This window comes from Nomascus leucogenys, chromosome 12 (genome assembly GCF_006542625.1).
Source record: "Nomascus leucogenys isolate Asia chromosome 12, Asia_NLE_v1, whole genome shotgun sequence".
Classification (NCBI taxonomy): domain Eukaryota; kingdom Metazoa; phylum Chordata; class Mammalia; order Primates; family Hylobatidae; genus Nomascus; species Nomascus leucogenys.
The window spans coordinates 88,297,071-88,317,547 of record NC_044392.1 but is presented as its reverse complement, the minus strand read 5'-3'; the positions used below and the strand labels follow the sequence as shown (position 1 = coordinate 88,317,547).

Genomic DNA, 20,477 nt, shown 5'->3' with positions numbered 1-20,477 from the left:
CAGAGAAAGAGGGGATCCTCCCTAAATCATTCTATAAAGCCAGTATCACCTTAATACCAAAACCAGGAAAGGACATAACAAAAAAGAAAAACTACAGAACAATATCCCTGATGAACATAGATGCAAAAATCCTCAACAAAATACTAGCTAACCAAAGCTAACGGCTTATCAAAAAGATAATACACAATGATCAAGTGGGTTTCATACCAGAAATGCAGGGATGGTTTAACATATGCAAGTCAATAAATGTGATATATCACATAAACATCATTAAAAACAAAAATCATATGATCATTTCAATAGTTACAGAAAAAGCATTTGAGAAAATTCAGCATCATTTTATGATTAAAACCCTCAGCAAAATTGGCATAGAAGAAACATACCTCAAGGTAATAAAAGCCATCTATGACAAACCCACAGTGAACATTATGCTGAATGGGGAAAAGTTAAAAGCATTCCTGCTGAGAATTGGAACAAGACAAGGATGCCAACTTTCACCACTGCTATTCAACATTGTACTGGTAGTCCTAGACAGAGCAATCAGACAAGAGAAAGAAATAAAGGGCATTTAAATGGGTAAAGAGGAAGTCAAACCATTGCTGTTTGCTGATGATATGATCGTATACCTATAAAACCCTAAAGTCTCATCCAAAAAACTCCTAGCTCTGATAAATAGATTCAGTAAAGTTTCAGGATACAAAATCAATGTAGACAAATCATTAGCACTGCTATACACCAACGACCAAGCTGAGAATAAAAATCAAGAACTCAACCCCTTTTACAATAGCTACAAAAAAAAAAAAAATAAAATACTTAGAAGTATACCTAACCAAGGCAGGGCGTGGTGGCTCATGCCTGTAATCCCAGCACTTTGGGAGGCCGAGGCAGGCAGATCACAAGGCCAGGAGATCGAGACCATCCTGGCTAACACGGTGAAACCCCGTCTCTACTAAAAATACAAAAAAATTAGCCAGGCGTGGTAGTGGGCACCTGTAGTCCCAGCTACTTGAGAGGCTGAGGCAGGAGAATGGCATGAACCCAGGAGGCGGAGCTTGCAGTGAGCCAAGATCGCGCCACTGCACTCCAGCCTGGGTGACAGAGCGAGACTCTGAGACTCCATCTCAAAAAAAAGAGAAATATACCTAACCAAGAAGGCAAAAGACCTCTACAAGAAAAACTACAAAACACTGCTGAAAGAAATCATAGGAGACATAAACAAATGGGAACATATCCCATGCTCATGAATGGGCAGAATAAATATTGTGAAAATGACCATAATGCCAAAAGCAATCTACAAATTCAATGCAATTCCCATCAAAATACCATCATCATTCTTCATAGAACTAGAAAACACAATACTAAAATTCATTTGGAACCAAAAAAGACCCTGAATAACCAAAGCAAGACTAAGCAAAAAGAACAAATCTGGAGCATCACATTACCTGACTCCAAACTAGGCTATAGTTACTAAAACAGCATGGTACTGGTATAAAATTAGGCACGTAGACCAATGGGCCAGACAAGAGAACCCAGAAATAAAGCCAAATATTTACAGCTAACTAATCTTCAACAAAGCAAACAAAAACATAAAGTAGGGAAAGAAAGGACACCCTATTCAACAAATGATGCTGGGATAACTGCAAGCCAAATGTGAAAGAATAAAGCTGGATCCTCATTTCTCATCTTACACAAAAAATCACCTCAAGATGGATCAAAGACTTGAACCTAAGACCTGAAACCATAATATTCTAGAAGATAACACTGGAAAAAAATCTAGACACTGGCTTAGGCAAGGAAGTCATGACCAAGAACCCAAAAGCAAATGCAACAAAAAGAAAAATAAATATATGGGACTTAATTAAACTAAAAAGCTTCTGCACAGTTAGAGAAAAAAACAACAGAGTGAAAAGTCAACCTACGTAATGGAAAGGAATATTTTCAAATCATGTATCTGATATGGGGTTAATATTCAAAATCTGTAACACACTCTTATAACTCAATAGCAAAACCAAATTACTGGGCTAAAAATCAGGGAAAGGACCTTGGAGTATTCATCAAAGCAACTGAAAACAGGATCTTGCAGGAGTGCAAATATCCTGTTTACATTGATGTAAACAGGATAAAAAAGGGATATTTATATCTTGTTGATATAAACAGGATATTTGCACTGCTATGCTCATTGCAGCTTTATTCACAATAGCCAAGAGGTGTCAACAACCCAAATGTTCATTGACAGATGAATGAGTAAAGAAAATGTGGTATATACAAACAATGGAATATTATTCAGCCATAAAAAGAAGGAAATCCTGTCATACGTTACCAGATGGCTGAACCTTGATGACATTACGTGAAATAAGTCAAATAAGCCAGTCATAAAAGAACAAATGCATAATTCCACCTATAGGTGGTATGTAAAGTAGCTAAACTCATAGAAGGGAAAAATAGGATGCTAATTGCCAGGGGCTGTGGGGAGGAGGGCAATGAGAAGCTGCTGTTCAATAAGTATAGAATTTCAGTCATGTGAAATGAAAAATTTCTACAGATCTGTTGTACAACAGTGTGCACACATTTTAAGTGTTACAATACTGTAAACAAATTAGTAAAACAAATTTACTAAGGGGGTGTATTTCATGTTATACGCTTGTTCTTATTTAAACCCTTTAATTTTCTTTTCTTTTTTTTTTTTGAGACAGAGTCTTGCTGTCACCCAGGCTGGAGTGCAGTGGCACAATCTCGGCTCACTGCAGGTTCTGCCCCCCCAGGGTTCACGCCATTCTCCTGCCTCAGCCTCCCGAGTAGCTGGGACTACAGGCGCCCACCACCTCGCCCGGCTAATTTTTTGTATTTTTTAGTAGAGACGGGGTTTCACTGTGTTAGCCAGGATGGTATCGATCTCCTGACCTTGTGATCCACCCGCCTCAGCCTCCCAAAGTGCTGGCATTACAGGCATGAGCGACCGCGCCCGGCCTAAACCCTTTAATTTTCTATTTAAGATCTGTCACAATCTGCTTCCTAACTTTTTTTTTTTTTTTTTAAGTCAGGTAGGTTTACTTCTGCTCTCCATTCCAGTGTTCATTTTGTATCTCTCATCCCTCGGCTCTACTTGGCCTAATCCAACCAATCTGACTAAAATCCCAATTTCTCTATTTTCTTAGAAAAATGACCATACAGATTATCCTCTCCTCTGAACTCCCTCCTACTCACTTATCATATGTTGCCCAGTTATTGTGCTTTTTACCTTTTCACTTATGAAGGGCTCATGTTTCCAGAGAATTACAAGTTCCTAACAAAAAGCAGACCATGTTTTAATTTTGTTTTTGAGTCACTGCTTAAACACAGTACCCTGCCCATTGTACAAACTCAATAAATATTTCTTAGCTGACTAAATGTTACCTGGAGAATAAATGTCTTATATAAGAAATCTGTGTGTAAAATCTTGGTATAGTATATAGAATGTAAATCTTCAGGACTGGGTCAAAGTAATCTTAGAAAACTGTGTAGAGTTATACATCTTCCTCTTACCAAGTTAGCTTACCTCTCTACAGATAAATACATGGCATACTGTAATAATTCAGTGCAAGAACTATTTCCATATATTACGCAACATAATCCCACAAATAGTAAGCTTTCTATAAAAACTTATCAGGTCTGTTATGCAAGAGACAGTAACAGCCTCTTTTAGCATACCTAATTCCATAGCCAAAGTAAAAACACAAACCTTTATAGCAACCAATAAATTAGTCCTCTGTTTACTGGAGAATAGAGAATATTTATTTGCTACTCTTACCTTCTGCAGTAAGCAGCAAAAGATCTGGTTTTGCTAATGTTACAGGATTCTTGAAAGCAGATTCCCAAATTGTGTAGCTCTCAAAAAGGCTTACTGATGTATGTTTTGTATCTTAATACAAATATACATACATATACAAATCCACAATCAGTAGAACTATAATTAACACAAGTTTCCATTCCTACTTTGAGGTTTTTAGTGAACTGGCAGAAAATGAACAGAAAATAAAAGCCTTCTTTACTGCTGTGCCAGATTGCTCTGGAAAGAACCCAAGTTGTTTGCAAATAGGGTAACCGTGTATTTCAAATACAGTGCACATGATTTTCTTGATGACCACATTGTATAGCCTCAACAGAGCTTTAGCAATTTTTATCATTCCCATTTTCCAAACAAGACATTTATATAAAAATGAAAGAAGTTTCAAGATGCTTGCTTCTATGATACAGTACACCCAGCTAAAGAAACGCATCATGTTAACAGGGTCAGTATGTTTGGCTGTTTTTCCCTTGTTTCTAGAAACAATTTCAAGAAAAATGAGAAGGACCAAGAAGATAGACAAAACCAGATCCTTCTCAATCTACAGAACAGAAAATTATTATTTTCTTGTTCTTTTGATAAAATCATCCCAGGATATTCTTTTAAAATTCAGTGATGTGTATAACATCAGTTAGTCTCATGATGTTGGTATTAATGACTCTACGAACTCATGTTTATTGAATAAACTTAGATAATGGTTGAATTTCCAGTGGGTAGTAATTACCAACATTGTTGTTCATTAAAATGTCTAGCTTTCAAGTCTTTTGCCCCAGTTTTGACATTCTAATTTCAAGACTTTCATGTCATAAAAGAAAATTAAATAGGTCAGTTGGCTTTCTTCCGTTCTCTGACACTTAAACTTCAAGAGAAACAAAATTCCCAAACTGAAGAGAATTTTGAAAGTTCTCTGGTTCTTCACCTAGTATGATATGCACACTTAAAAACATTAAGTTGTATTATTACTTCCACCTGAAGTATGTATTTCCCAATTTCCCAGGAGAGAATCTATTGCTCAATTATCTAGGCTCTCAGAGCACTTCACCAACTCTTTTATATAGAACTTCTTATTTCTTAATTATTATTTTTTATCTCTCCCACTAAATTGTAACCTCATCTGGAGGAGGGATGAGAGTTTAGAAATCTTTATAATCCCACATTTATTACTTGGTCTAACACAGAAGAAACTCAATAAAGGTTGAATGAATAAGTTATTGAATGAGTGGATAAATAAATGTATTTATATAATGTATAAAGTTCAAGTTCCTATGTATGCACCAGGTGAAGGGCTAAAGTTGGCAGGAAAAATCCTCAACTCCATTCTCTACACTATTTGTCTCTCTCAACTTCCTTCATACTTCTATTTCTGCTTTTCAACCTGGTTTACTGAGAACTATTAATTATTTCTACCTCTAGATGTCAAACGGGTGCCTCAAACTAAATATAACCAGAATCAAATTTCTTATCGTCCCCATCCTCCAAAACTGCTCCTCTTCCTGAGTCACCTATTTAAGTTCAATGACATCAGCAACCCAAGTCAAAGGCTGCTTTATCTTTGACTTCTCTTTCTTCCATCACCTTCTGTTAATCAGTTACCAAGTTGTTTTATTTCCAAAACAGCTTTTAAATGGTCATTCAATTAATCATCCATTCAACCACTATTCACTGAGTTATTTATAAGTGCTATCCATATTATTCTAATTATTATGATGTATATAAAATCAATTAATCTTTTCTCTCAAAAAGGTTACAGTCTAATAGACACATAAGCACATCAGAAGTTATAATACATAAAGATAAGTGCTTGATAGATTTTTTTTTCAGGAATATAGGAAAAGAATATTATCCCAGTTAGATTTGGGAGGAACAGAAAAAGCTTCCTGGACATGTTATATGTGATGTGTAGGTATTAGCTAGATGCAGAAGGGCACAGGAACATATATATCCAGATAAAAAATATGGCATGTAAGAAGCTGTGAGATTTGAGTAAGTATGGCATGGTTTGGCACTCTAAATAGTTTGGCTGAAGTGATGCTTTTGGAAGAGTGATGGTGGATATGACTGTATAACTATAGAATTATACAGAGAGGGTTTGGTCATTAAGAACGTTGTATAAAAAGTAAAAAAGTACAAGCCTTAACATGCAAGTTGTGGAGGTCACTGAAGGATTTAAGCAAAAGAGTGACTTGATGAGATCTACACTTTAAAAGATTATTCCATCTGCAGCTGGAAGGTAGATAGGAAGAAATGCCAGATTGGAGGCAGGAAGAACAACTACTGGAGGACAATTACACTATCCTGGTGAAAAATAAAGGGTGCCTAACTACAAGATTGTCAGTGAGAATGATTTTAAGGGTAAAGGGGAAATTTCTATCAAAGGAGAGATTGGGATAAAGGTGATAATTGATGGCATGAGGTCATTGAAGAGTCAGGAGAGGATTTGATGCAAAACATACGCAGAACTTGAAGAGGTGAATGAATACTTCTATGGAGACAGAAAGGAAGTGGGAAAGATCCCTGCATATAGGTATAAGTTTGTAGGGGGAAGGTGGGGTTGCCTGATAAACTACAGGATGCTTAATTAAATTTGAAATTCAGATGAACAACAAATATATTATAAATATTTCCAAATATTGCACCTCCATCTTTTCACAAGTTTCTTTTTCCTGAATGCCAAAAATCCCCTTGTCTGCTTCACAAATTCCTACTCATTCATGTAGGCTCAAGTGCTATCTTCCCTGCAAAACATAATTTGACTTCCCTGACCCTGTGCTCTCACAGTATTGCTGATTATATATTATTCATTATGATTATTATTAAGGTTTTCCTGAATATCTTTCTGTAGATTTTAAGTTTCTTGAAAACAGGGATCAGGACTCTTTTTTCTTGAAAGTAGGGATCTCTGTAGCCTTATGGTCTAGCACAATGGCTGCCATGAGAGGCAGCCAATATCTGCTGAATGAATGTCCTGTTTCCAAACTTTATTATTTATTGCCTAGTTTTCCTGTCTTCAGTTTCTCCCCTCTTTAAACCATCCTCCAAACTGACATAAGAGGTATCTTTTTAAAATATAACCATCAAAGATACTTTACTACTCAAATATCTTTGATTACTTCAAGATGCCCATCTGATGAAGCAGAAACTCTTCAGCATGGTACTGAATGCTCTACATAATTTACTATCAAAGCTAAGGGTATTAGAGCTCAGACCTTGAAATCATATCTGTATTAGAATTCTGGCTATATAGCTTAAAGTTATGTGACTTCAAGTGAATAACTTAATCATCTGTAAAATGGGAATAACTACCTCATAATGCTGTTGTGAAAATTAAATGAGATAATGACTATAAATGAGATAATGTCTATAAAGCCTTTACTAGAGTACTGTGCTGCTCAATATTAAGAACAGTAACAAATATAGCTATTATCAAGATCCTTTCCAGCTTCATCTCCTATCATTTCATCTCTCTCTACTCCTATTGATACCTCCATAGCAGCTACATGTCATAACTTGCCAATTCTCCCAACTTCAGGCTATTTCATCCTTACATGTGAATTCATAATGCTTTATTTGCTTACAGTGCCCATTCTACATCAGCTTGCATGGCAAATCTTGGTATTTAAAATTTTGCTAGGGATATTTCCTAGTATACATACAAAACAGTAAGTTTGTATATATACCACAGTGTTAAATAAAATCTGTGCTGGGAAAAGGCCTAGAACGTTGCTTTAAAATGGTTAGATTAAAAGCATTACCGAAATAATAAATTAGTATGTGAGTCATCATGATGAGTTTCAATAACGGTAATAAGCTAATTATTGTGGTTTTACTTGTAAGTTAAAAATGCTTGGATTTCTTCAGGTATTTTGTGCTATGTAGAGGTTCATGGACACCATAGGCTTTCTTTTATTTTAATCAATGGATATCTTATGTCCCTAAAGGGTTTTTTTAGTGGTCAGGAAATTCTCATCCATTTATTTATTTTCAGCCATTTATGTGCTATGGCTTTTTAGAGTTTTTTCTCCTCATCTCTTCCAAAAAATCCTTCTGGGTGATTTTGCAAATATTGTCACCCTTAATCTCAGTTCATATCGAACTAGAAAAATCATTTGCAACTATCTGAAACCTAACGTTTATTAAATGTACCTGAGACAGCTTAAAAATATCCAGAAATATTCTGATATTCCTAAAATATTTTTCCCACTTATTGAGAATCAAGATCTCTAGATAACCATAATTATTTAGTTTCTCTCTTCTTCTTCTTCTTATTTTTACCTTTGGTCCTTCAGGGCCGTTTTGTCCAGGAATCCCAATATCTCCTGGAAAACCCTAGGGAATATAAAAATATAGAGTTTATTCCATAGAAAATTACTTTAAATCCATTTAGCATATAAAATTCCCTTTGCTATTCCTCCATATCCAGTTAAAGCAATTTATACTCCTCAAAAATTCAGTATTGAAGATTAAGTTAGGCAGTTGTTTAACACTGGAATATAAAACTTACAAAGTGTACTAAAATAGAATTTGCTTCATCAGTTATTCACAAACAATCCTGAGGTCCCCTAATTCAGTTTAAGAGATAGAAGTCTTAGTCCAAAATTATCCACAATGTGGAAATAAGGCAAAAAGGCGTATGACATGTTCTTTCAACATCATATGGGATACAGGGCTGCCAAAGATTAGGTGCATGTACTTTGTCGTACTCATTGTTTACTAACTACACGTTAACTTACAGATTTTTGTTAGGTAGAGATGCAAACAACTTCTGTCTGATAAAAAAAAACAGCACCCAAAATTATGGCTTCATATACAGGATTAATCAGTTTTGTATCTAACCCAACTATCTTATTCTAACATCCCCATATTTAATTGTCTATAAATACTTAAGTCCTCAAAGGCTCTATGAACCATTATCTTACAAGTTCCATCATTAATTAATAAATTGAATAAAATCTTTGACCTGTGTTTACTTTAACTTTGCATGAGAATCATGATTTTACTTTTTTGGAAATTATATTAGCAGTCTAAAATACTTGGCTGAGGAAATGAAAAAAATAAAGAAATGGATCACAGTGTTAAATACAATCTGTGCTGGGAAAAGGCCTAGAATGTTGCTTTAAAAGTATCAGATTAAAACTCTTGCTGAAATAATTAGAGTGTGATTCATCAAATTATGATTCAATAATTGTAATAAGCTAGTAATTGTGGTTTCATTTTATTGATTTTGTCATAGGTTATTTTCCATTGACATTAATGAAGGAAAAAAGTAAAAGAAGTATAAGAATCAGCATCTTTAAAAGTAAAGAAAGCTGAAATTAAAACGTGAACATCCACAAGAAAAGGTAGTTTAGTGAAGGGATAAGTTGTAATGGGAATAAAAAATATGACGTAAGATGGAACAGCAAGGTTGTTTCTGGGATATTCATTCTGGAAAGAAAAACAAATAATAAGAAAATGATACCAACGTATCCAGTCTGGATTAGGACACAAATGCCTCGACTCAGATTTAAAGCTTGGATTTTGTGAGGAAACATATAATTTGGGGACATTTCTGGCAAAAGAAAAAGCAGTGGCAACAGAAACATGATCACAAGATCAGATTTCTGAATGTTCTGGAATAGTTTAATACAGATATGTTTAATACAAACTTGTTGATTGCTTTACTAATCAAAGAAAATCAGGCTCACCTATGCTATTATTTGTATATGTGGCAATTTTTAAAAAACTAGATTCTTTTCCTGATAATTTTACACCCTTTCTCTAGAACACACCCTTTGTTAGTATGTTTTTTTGCCGGAGGGATTTCTTGTGGACTTGAATCAAGACACTTCCAGCTCCTGCCGTAACACTAGCTAGTCTAAAATTGAACTTATTACCTTCTCCGTTATGTTCCTCCCTCATCCTGTGTTCACTATTTGAGTGAATGCCACCTTGAGGTAATCCACCAATTTCCAAGCCAAAAATCTGTATAACAGATTTTTCATATGCTTTGAATACTTTCATATTTTTGATATACTCTGAATACTTATTTTTCCCTCACCACCACTGCCACGACCATCTTCCAATCATTTACTAGCCCCATCCATTACATCTCCCAATTCGCTGTCGGTCTGAACCACTTTTCTACAAACCTCCCTCCACAACCCTAGGGCAAGTCACTTTCTCTATTTTCCTATTGCTTATTCATGTTCCTATCCCCTATAAAATGCATTTTCACTCTGTAGCCAGACTGATCATTCTATGGAATCTGAGCATGCCACTTTGTTACTGGCCTCAGAATAGAAGCGAAATTCTTTAATACACAGTTTACAAGGTCTTTCGTGATTTGGTGGTCTCTATTTACCTCTCTTTTTTACCCTCTTCCACCCAGCACTTCAGTCACTGAACAATTTTCATACTCTCATAATATATACTCTCTTTCAATTCTGGGCTTTTGCATATACTGTTGCCCTCACTTTGAATAATGTTCCCTTAAGTTTCCTCACCTAGAACACTTGTGTTTTAACTAGAAGACTGAACAATATTTTACTTGCAAACTTTTATTTGACCTCCATACCTTGAATTAGGTTGCTTCTAAGAACTCTCACACCATCCTGGGGTCCTACAAGGTCCCTTAATGTAGTGTTTTGGCTTGTTTTGTTTTCCTAATCAGATTGCAAACTCTTTGAGTGCAGTTTTATGTTATTCACTTCCATATTCTCTGCAACCAGTACAACGCCTGATACACAGTAAGTGCTTAAAAAATGCTTTGTCGTTGTTGTTGTTGCTGCTGTTGAATGACTGGTTTGTTTCTTCTTTTCTGTTTTTTTTTTGAAAGAAAGTACATGTTTCGTGGCTAGTTTTGCCCCTCAGTACTGGTTTTCAGCCAATTTAGAGCATTTACTCATAGCATCTGCATGGATAAATCAATAAATCCTGTCCATCCTTCAGATAAGCCTGGAACACACTATCACAGCGGTCCCCAACCTTTTTGGCACCAGTTTCATAGAAGACAATTTTTCCACAAGATTGGGGCATGGAGGATAGTTTCGGGATGAAACTGTTCTGCTTCAGATCATCAGGCATTAGACTCTCATAAGGAGCGTGCAACCTAGATCCCTCACATGTGCAGTTCACAACAGGGTTCGTGCTCCTATGAGACTCTAATGCTGCCGCTGATCTGACAGGAGGTGAAGCTCAGGCAGTAATAGTTGCTCACCTGCCACTCACTTCCTGCTGTGCAGCTCAGTTCCTAACAGGTCACAAACCAGTACAGGTCCACAGCCCAGGTGTTAGGGGCCCCTGCAGTATCATGCCAGAAAACAAGAAAGCTATCAAAGGTATCAAAAGTAGAGTCATTTTAAAAACACTTAGTAGGTGCTTGAAGAAGATCCCCTCAGCCAGATATGGGACAATATGAACTTCAACAAGGATAAGAACTACAATGGATTGAAACACATCAAATATGTTTAAATTCGTAAGTTAATAATGATACAACAACAAAAACTGTCCACGTTCAAAGGATGAAAGGAGGCTCACTCATTATCTTGAAACATGGTAAACAAAGGTGAAGAATCAAGCATTTGTTCTGCCTTAGTGTGCCACTAGTAACCAAACAGTAGATGAAGGGATGTATTCCAGCCAGTAAGTGAAAAAGAAACAAGACGATTTAAAAAATCTCCATTTTGCAATGCCACAAATAATCTAATTGACCTAGGCACTGAGCATCAACTATTACTAACATCACACACACAAAAAAGAGATCACCAGACATTATGTGCTTCCTAATAAAAGAACAGAATACCACTGATTGTCTTGCCAAAAACAAACCTGAATATGGTAAGGTCTCTATATGTGACTACCAATTTGCAGGAAACACACAGGACCAAGAAACAGGCAGAACTACACCATGAGACCATAATCAGCAAAATCCAGACTGTGGGAAACTACAGATCAAATGATTGGGGAGCTTCAACAACTAAATTTTAAGGGGGAAAACAGGGAACAGAGAAAGAACTTGTAGAGTGAAAGACATAGCAAATAAAACAAATAAGCCTAAGTTATAGTTTTTAAAGATGCACACTTGTGTGATAAACTATGTTTTAAAAAGGAGGAACTGCTTACTTTTGGGAGGAGAGCTGGGCTTGTGGTTTCATGGGGCACATAATGGCTTCTGGTGGTAACTGTCAGTTTTAGTCTTGACCTGTGTGGTAGTTACAAGAGTCTGTCTTATAACTGTTTGTGATATACATTTGTTTTGTGTAGTTTTATGTGTCTATGTTTTACTTTACAATAAAACGGTAAGAAAAAAATTGCTGGGGTGACTTCTGGGTAAACATGCAACACTGAATATGACAAACATTCAACAAAACAGAGTGTGAATCTCTGCTCCTTAAAACGTCATTAAAATATCAGTGGAGAAATATTAAAAAGACAAACTGGTAAGGTCAAGGATAATAGAAGAAAAAGATGTCAACACAGCTGATCTCATAGTATAGTCATACAAGCTGAATATTTTAAAATTGAAACTTTATTGAAGAGCTAACAAATATATAAGCACAAGTTTTTTTTATTTTTTATTTGTATTGGCTTGTATTTATTTATTTATTTTATTTTTTATTATACTTTAAGTTTTAGGGTCCATGTGCACAACATGCAGGTTTGTTACATGTGTATACATGTGCCATGTTGGTGTGCTGCACCCATTAACTCTTCATTTAGCATTAGGTATATCTCCTAATGCTGTCCCTCCCCCCTCCCACCACCCCACAACAGGCCCCGGTGTGTGATGTTTCCCTTCCTGTGTCCATGAGTTCTCATTGTTCAATTCTCACCTATGAGTGAGAACATGTGGTGTTTGGTTTTTTGTCCTTGTGATAGTTCGCTGAGAATGATGTTTTCCAGTTTCATCCCTGTCCCTACAAAGGACATGAACTCACCATTTTTTATGGCTGCATAGTATTCCATGGTGTATATGATAAGCACAAGTTATTAAAAGGAGGAGAAAGATCTCTATTTCCTTCCCACATAGGAGAGCTTAGAACCCTGGCCAAAAAAACTTTTCATTATTTTAAAAATTCATACCTAGGTTACTACCAAGTAGAGATCTTGCCTTTTAAATAATACATTTCAATATGTCAAAACCAGAGTTAACTGTATCAACTGAACTTTAATGATAACATATCTATAAAGGAAACCTTTTTTTTAAACACACTCAAAATGTACATCAAATAACATGGACATCTTTGCCAAGTAGCAAAATTTCAGAAAGCTTACAGATTGAAAAATAAAAAGTACATCATCAGAGTCCATACTTTTCATTTTTAAAAACTACATTAGCATGAAACGATACAGGAAGAAAAGTAAAAACAAAAATCTGATAAAGATGCTCTAATTCATTTTTATAAATTTAAAATAATTTAGAAAACATTAATAAGTCCAAACATTTTCTCTCACAATGTGTTTTACTACCTCAGTTAAGTCATCCTATCACAATTTAAAATACAATACCTTAGTGAAGGAAGGAAACAGCAGTCTGGCTTCTGGTGTCTTCTTAACAGAACTAGTCTGACCACCAATTTTTACCAAGAAGCAGAAAAAATAAGTAGTTTTAGGCCGGGTGCGGTGGCTTACGCTTGTAATCCCAGCACTTTGGGAGGCCGAGGCGGGCGGATCACGAGGTCAGGTGATCGAGACCACGGTGAAACCCCGCCTCTACTAAAAATACAAAAAAATTAGCCGGGCGTGGTGGCGGGCGCCTGTAGTCCCAGCTACTCGGAGAGGCTGAGGCAGGAGAATGGCGTGAACCCGGGAGGCGGAGCTTGCAGTGAGCCGAGACTGCGCCACTGCACCCCAGCCTGGGCGACAGAGCGAGACTCTGTCTCAAAAAAAGAAAAAAAAGAAGTAGTTTTAAAAATAGTATGTGAAAATATGTCTTCTGTTTTCAGACCCTTCACATCTGTTTGCTGTACTGAGAAGAGTGACTCAGCATTCTCTCCAGTAAAAACAAAGTTTTATTATTCTATAATCACTAGAGGCTGGAGACTAATTCACATGCATTTTTTTAAAGCAAAACCTGGGAACCGAAGCACTAGCAGATTCCATTAGTTTCCTGGGAAATCATAAAAGTAAAATATTATCATTCTTATTTGGCAGTAGCTAGAAGCTTGGAAGCTAGAGTGTCCTAACGGAATACATTATATTATGCGCTACATACATTGAGCACTTTAATAGTTTTCCAATAGAAGTGTTAGAGTCTCTGTTTTCTATTGAAGTATATAGTCCCTCAAGTTAAAAAATGGTAAGTGGATAAACTTATACACATATACACAAACTAATTACAATATATCCATAAAATGAACAGCCTGGATGTGGCAACCTAGACGAATCTCAAGTGTGTTATGCTAAGTGAAAGAAGCCAGACAAAAAAAAAAGAGTACATACTATATGAGTCAGTTTATATAAAGACTTTAGAAAATTCCAATTAATCTAGAGTGACAAAGAGCAGATCAGAAGTGGCATGGAAAGGGAGAAGACAAGAGGGATAAAAATAAGGTATTATATAAAAAGTGAACAAATAAATTACTGGGTTTGACAGATATGTTCATTATCTTGATCTTGGTGACGGTTTCACAGGTTATACATATGTCAAAAATTACCAAATTGTAAAATTTAAATATAGGCAGCTTATTACATGTCAATTATACCTCAATAAGCCTGTAAAAAGAAAGGTATTTAGTATTGGGTATTTTAGATAATCATATGCTTTATGGTAGGCAACACTTTTTAAGGATTTAAAGATCTTTAGAGAGAATATATAATTTATTAGTTGAACTAGTTTTCAGATAAAATCAGTGTTGCTCAGATTTTTGGCTTGTTTTAGAGGTAATAACATGTTAAATTATAATAACAGCTTCAAAACAAATTACATATTTTGGAAAATTGAAACTTTTCTGATATTTTACAAGGTAGCTTTAAGATGTCCTGTTGTTATAGATAAGAGTGACACTTGGGCCATTTAACTCCTATGGAAAATTTCAATTATTGATTTAATATCCACTGTGCTTTAAATATAAAAGAACACAGCATAGTTTCGCTTAAATGTATCTTCTGAGTAGTTTATAAGTCTGAACAAAGTAGAGATGAATATAGCCCTTGGAAAAACAATCATTAAAAAAAGCTAAAAGATAAAATTAATAAAGGCAACATGTAAATTATGAATTCTTGAGGGCAAAGTTATGCAAAGCCTTGGCTGGTGTTGTGTATATATAGTATTATTGAATATATAGTTTATATTCAATAAACATTTGATGGCCTGAATTGACGACCAAATTAAAAACAAATCCTATTTGAATAATAACTTTTTCAATTAGGCAGTTTCAAAGTTATCCTGAAAAAAAAATAAACTAGCCTAGCTTCTACAGACAGGACTGAAATTTTACGTATTCAAACAAGTAAGAATGTATGCAGAGGGAGAGAGGTTTTGTAAGAGGATAATTTGGTCTGAGACAAGGATCCAGGTTACAGTCACAAGATTTTGTTTTCTAACATTTATGGAAGCACATGTCACGTCAGTAATATGATGAGTCCAGGTAGGAAAGTAATAATAAAAAAGAAAAACATTAAAATAGGCTTTACTGAGTAAGAATAACCTATCCAAAAGTTAATGCCAAAAAATATTTCAAAAGGCAAATGTAATAAATTCACTTTCCCAGTAATCTATAGAAACTAAACTTTAGCACAGGGAAGCATGCAAATTGCAAATGAAGGAACTATTCTGTCTTCTGAGGAAACCACAAACAGAAAATACAGTTTCTTGAAAATGCAAAATAATCCATCTAGGTATCTGCCTCTCCTTCATTTTCTTTTGCTGTTTTAGATCTAAAAGCCATCAAAACCAGGTATTTTCCATCATGATACTGCTGAGAAAATTGGTGATTACTGCTATTCATATATTTTCCCTTCTGTAATTCTATGTATTTGAGCAGAAAATATAGCACAGCTCAATTCCGTATGTGCAGCATCCTGAAAACTCAACAGAGAAAATCCACAAAACTACAAAGACAATAAAATTCCTTATGACAAAACATATATTCTGTGTTCCAAATAAGACTTTTGTTTAGATAGTATTTACAGTATTTTTTAAAAAGAGATTGAGTCTTGCTCTGTCAATCAAGCTGGAGTAGAGTGGCATGATCACAGGTGTGTGCCACCACGTTCAGCTAATTTAAAAAAATTTTTTTTTTTTTTTTTTTTTTTTAGAGATGTGGTCTCGTTTTGTTGCCCAGGCTGGTCTTGAACTCCCAGCCTCAAGTGATACTCTTGCTTCAGACTCCCAAGTAGCTAAGATTAGAGATACAAGCGATCTGTGCCCAGATATTCACAGTATTTTTAACATCACTTTTAAAGGAAACTACAAAGTCAACTGGAAAGTTTACTTTTAGTCTTCTAAAGTCCACATAAAATTATAGTTAAGTTATAATTCAAAAATAAACTATTCTGGCCATTATTTGATATTTAGGTTTGGATAATCCATAGTGACAAAAAGCAGATCCCCCCATAGTAGCCTGAGGAGGGAGGGTGGAAGGAGAGGCAGAAAAGAAGGATTACAAATGTAAACAAGAAAATTTGGGGGTTTGATGGGTGTGTTCACCTGATTTTGTTCATTGACATGGTTTGGGTCTGTGTCCCTATGTTGGAGGTGGGGCCTGGTGGGAGGTGACTGAATCATGGGGGCAGATTTCACCCTCAGTGCTGCTCTCATGATACTGAGTGCTTGCAAGATTTGGTTGTTTAGAACTGTGTGGCACCTCTCCCTTCTCTCTTCCTCCTGCTCCGGCCATGTAAGATGTTTCTGCTTCCCCTTCGCCTTCTACCATGATTGTTAAGTTTCCTGGGGCCTCCCTAACCATGCTTTCTGTACAGCCTGCAGAACTGTGAGCCAATTAAACTTCTCTTCTTTATAAATTACTCAGTCTCAGGTATTTCTTTATAGCAGTGCGAGAACGGATGAATACAGTGATGGTTTCACAATTTATACATATGTCAAAAGTTATCCAATTTTACCACATATAACTTTGTTATATGTTAACTATACCTCTATAAAGCTGTAACAAAAAAAGGTAATTGGTATTAGGCATTTTAGATGCTCCTTTTTGGTAGGCAACAGTTGGTAATAATTCGAAGATCTTTAGAGAGAAAATAGAAATTATTCATTGAACTTGTCCCAAGATAAAATCAGTGGAGATCAGATTTTGAATTGTTTGAAGGTAACAGCATAACCATTATTTACTGCACATTTTTGGCTAAGTATAATTATAGGTACTCAATATCTATATATCTGTCTCAGAATTCTTAGAAATATCTTAAGAATATCAATTTGGCTGAGCATGGTGGCTCACACCTGTAATCCTAGCACTTTGGGAGGCCGAGGCAGGTGGATCACCTGAGGTCAGGAGTTTGAGACCAGCCTGACCAACATGGCGAAAACCCGTTTCTGCTAAAAATACAAAAAAATTAGCCGGGCGTGGTGGTGGGTTCCTGAAATCCCAGCTACTAGGGAGGCTGAGGCAGGAGAATTGCTAGAACCCTAGGGGTGGAGGTTGCAGTGAGCTGAGACGGCACCACTGCACTCCAGCCTGGGCGACAGAGGGAGACTCCATCTCAAAAAAAAAAAAAAAAAAAAAAAAAAAAAAAAAAACCAAAGAAGAATATAAATTAACTTAGTTAAGACAAGATGTAGTTACTATGTATCAGGCACTGTTCTTGCACTGATCATATACTAGAAAACAAAAAAATTCCTTGGCTTCATAGAATGTATATTCTGGAGACTGTTTATCTCAAAGATTCTCTCCCTTTCAATGTGTGTATGTTTTCAGCATGGAGTGGGAAGTTAGGTGATTAAAAAAGATTTATATTGTTATGAGGAACTGGCATGTCTCAATTACCTACTTTCATTTTAGATACACAGCTATGGGTCTACGGCCACTCTATGTTGTTTCACATTCTCTCTTTCTTCAAATGGGATATCTGGTTTTCTTTCATATATATGTGTGTGTGTGTGTGTGTGTATACATATATATATGTGTGTGTGTATACATATATATGTGTGTGTGTTTACACATATATATGTGTATACATATGTATGTGTGTGTGTGTGTATATGTATGTATATGTGTATATATATATACCAGTTAGTAGAAATGTATACATATACTTAGGCCTCACTGAAAATAATGCACCTTACCCCAAGAACTTGGCCTTAGAGATGTAAGCAATAATTGGCCAGTACCTTGGCTACTTTCCTTTGGAGAACGGAGAGTGCGTTTTCAGCTGTGTAGGTGCCTGCACTATGTTAGGCAAAGGCATGTTTAAAACTGTATAAGTGGCAAGAGGGTACAAGTAGATATTGAGCAATAAAGATGTGAAATGTAGAGGACATGTCTTCAATCTGCTAAAAATCTCTTTGGGGAAACATTATTCCCCATTTCTCAGTCCATGTACTCTCATCCCCATCCCAGTTTCCAGGGGTGGGAAAATGACCTAAATCTTGCAAATTACAGTATTCCTATTCCATTGCTATTGCAATTGATTGAAAGATGGTCATGTGGGCCGGGCGCGGTGACTCACACCTGTAATCCCAGCACTTTGGGAGGCCAAGGTGGGTGGATCACAAGGTCAGGAGTTCGAGACTATCCTGGCCAACATGGTGAAACCTCATCTCTACTAAAAATACAAAAATTAGCTGGGTGCGGTGGCATGTGCCTGTAGTCCCAACTACTCAGAGGCTGAGGCAGGAGAATCGCTTGAACCCAGGAGGCGGAGGTTGCAGTGAGCCGAGATCGCGCCACTGCACTCCAGCCTGGCTACAGAAAAAAAAATAAATAAATAAAGATGATTATGTGGTCAAAGCCTGATTGGCTGGAGTCTCCTAAGAACTTTTGCTAGAGATATAAGGAAAAAAAGAGTGCTTTATTTTTGCTTAGATTGCTAACTCTGAGGGCAACAGAAGCCTAGAGTTGCCAATGACCACTTTTTCTAGTGTGTTCCTGTGAATGTAGCCAACAGAGAAATGCCAGGATAAGATTTACAGAGTGTCTTGGTTATATTCATCAAGTTCGTGTGCCTAGCCAAGTCTCTAGACACACACACTCCTGACTTCCTGATTATATTTGCCAATTCTGATTTTTTTTAACTTAAAACTGTTCAAACTGAGTTTCTGTCACTTGCAATGGAAAAAGACCTGACTAAAACATTGAACTATTCGCACTTTTTTACATACATCTAGCTTCTTCACACATCTGTGCTTTTACAAATCCTGTTTCCTCTGGCTGGAATGCCCTTGCCCTCTGTTTCTACTTGATAAATCCCTACTATTTCTTCAAGTCACTGCTCAAACACCCATGTACTCCATGCCCCTGGTTCTTGCATCACGTAACTTGTTACCCACTCAAATGTAATATGATCTATGAAAACTTTCACAATCCACCTTAGTCAGAATCAGCAGCTGATTATTTTATATCCGTACAGAACTCTGTTAATATGGCTAGTTAGCACTATTCATACTATACTGTAATTAAGGGCATGTTTCTCTATTCCAATAAAATGTAAGCTCATGCAGGAAAAGGAATGTACCTGACCCATTTTTGTACCTCCAATATTTAACTTCACATGTCACTGGTCCCTTGCATTTCCACACATTCTGCAAATGAGGTATTGACTTTGCATTATTCCAGACACTCTCTTCAGAGATTTTTGCATTGCTTCTTGAAGCAAAGGGCAGGAAGGAATGCGTACCGTCCAAGATAATGGAGATAATATCTCTCTGGAATACATTATCTTTTCTGACTGCCCATTATAAAAGATTTAGTCTCCTTAAACTTCAGATTCCTCTTCTGTAATGCAACCTACCGCATATGCAAGTATCATCTAGCCCTCTTCTTGTCACCCTGTGGGAAGTGGAGCTCAGTGAATCAGTGCAAAAAAGTTGACACTCTGGAAAGTGCTTTTGCCAAGAGTAATAAACTATCTTTTGCCATTGTTCTAGGAGCTTGTGTCTTTTACCAGAATCATTGAAACTGTCAGGCTAACTTGTTGGCTTGCAAATGGAATAAAATCTCAGATTCTGACAATTTTGGTGATGAAGATGGAATACTGATAGAGACATAGCTTTCTGGAGGAGGAAGTATTAGGGCCTCACAGATGATTAACAGCATTTGAGAGAAGTCCATGGGAAATGGCAATGACTACGTGAACCAAATATATGGTCAACCAGGCAATAAATGGTCCTCCACTTTATTGCCTGTTTAGAGGAGGTACTGGGAGAGACAGCTTCAGGCCAAGTACAGGGAAATAAGTTCAAAGGGCAGAAACACTTCCTCATCAATCTGGTGAGCAGTTTCAGGTTTGCAACATTGTAACAACTAGTACTAAGATTCCAGCTGGGGGCAGTGGCTCATACCTGTAGTCCCAGCACTTTGGGAGGCTGAGGTGGGCCGATAGGCGGATAGCTTGACTAGCCTGGGTAACATAATGAAAACCCATCTCTACAAAAATAAAAAATAAAAATCTTAGCTGGGTGTGGTAGTGCATGCCTGTTGTCCAAGCTATTTGACAGGTTGAGGTGGGAGGACTGCTTGAGCCTGGGAGGTTGCAGCTGCAGTGGCCGTGATCATGCCAC

The 20,477-nt window shown here is 36.5% G+C and overlaps 1 protein-coding gene across 1 annotated transcript in view; it reads right to left on the bottom strand.

Moving 5' to 3' along the window:
- Positions 1-20,477, bottom strand: part of COL24A1 (collagen type XXIV alpha 1 chain) — a 400,658-nt gene that overhangs the window by 225,762 nt on the left and 154,419 nt on the right. Inside the window, exon 21 of the mRNA XM_030823656.1 lies at positions 8,096-8,149. Coding sequence (XP_030679516.1) covers positions 8,096-8,149 — 54 coding nt within the window. The remainder of the gene's footprint in view (positions 1-8,095; positions 8,150-20,477) is intronic.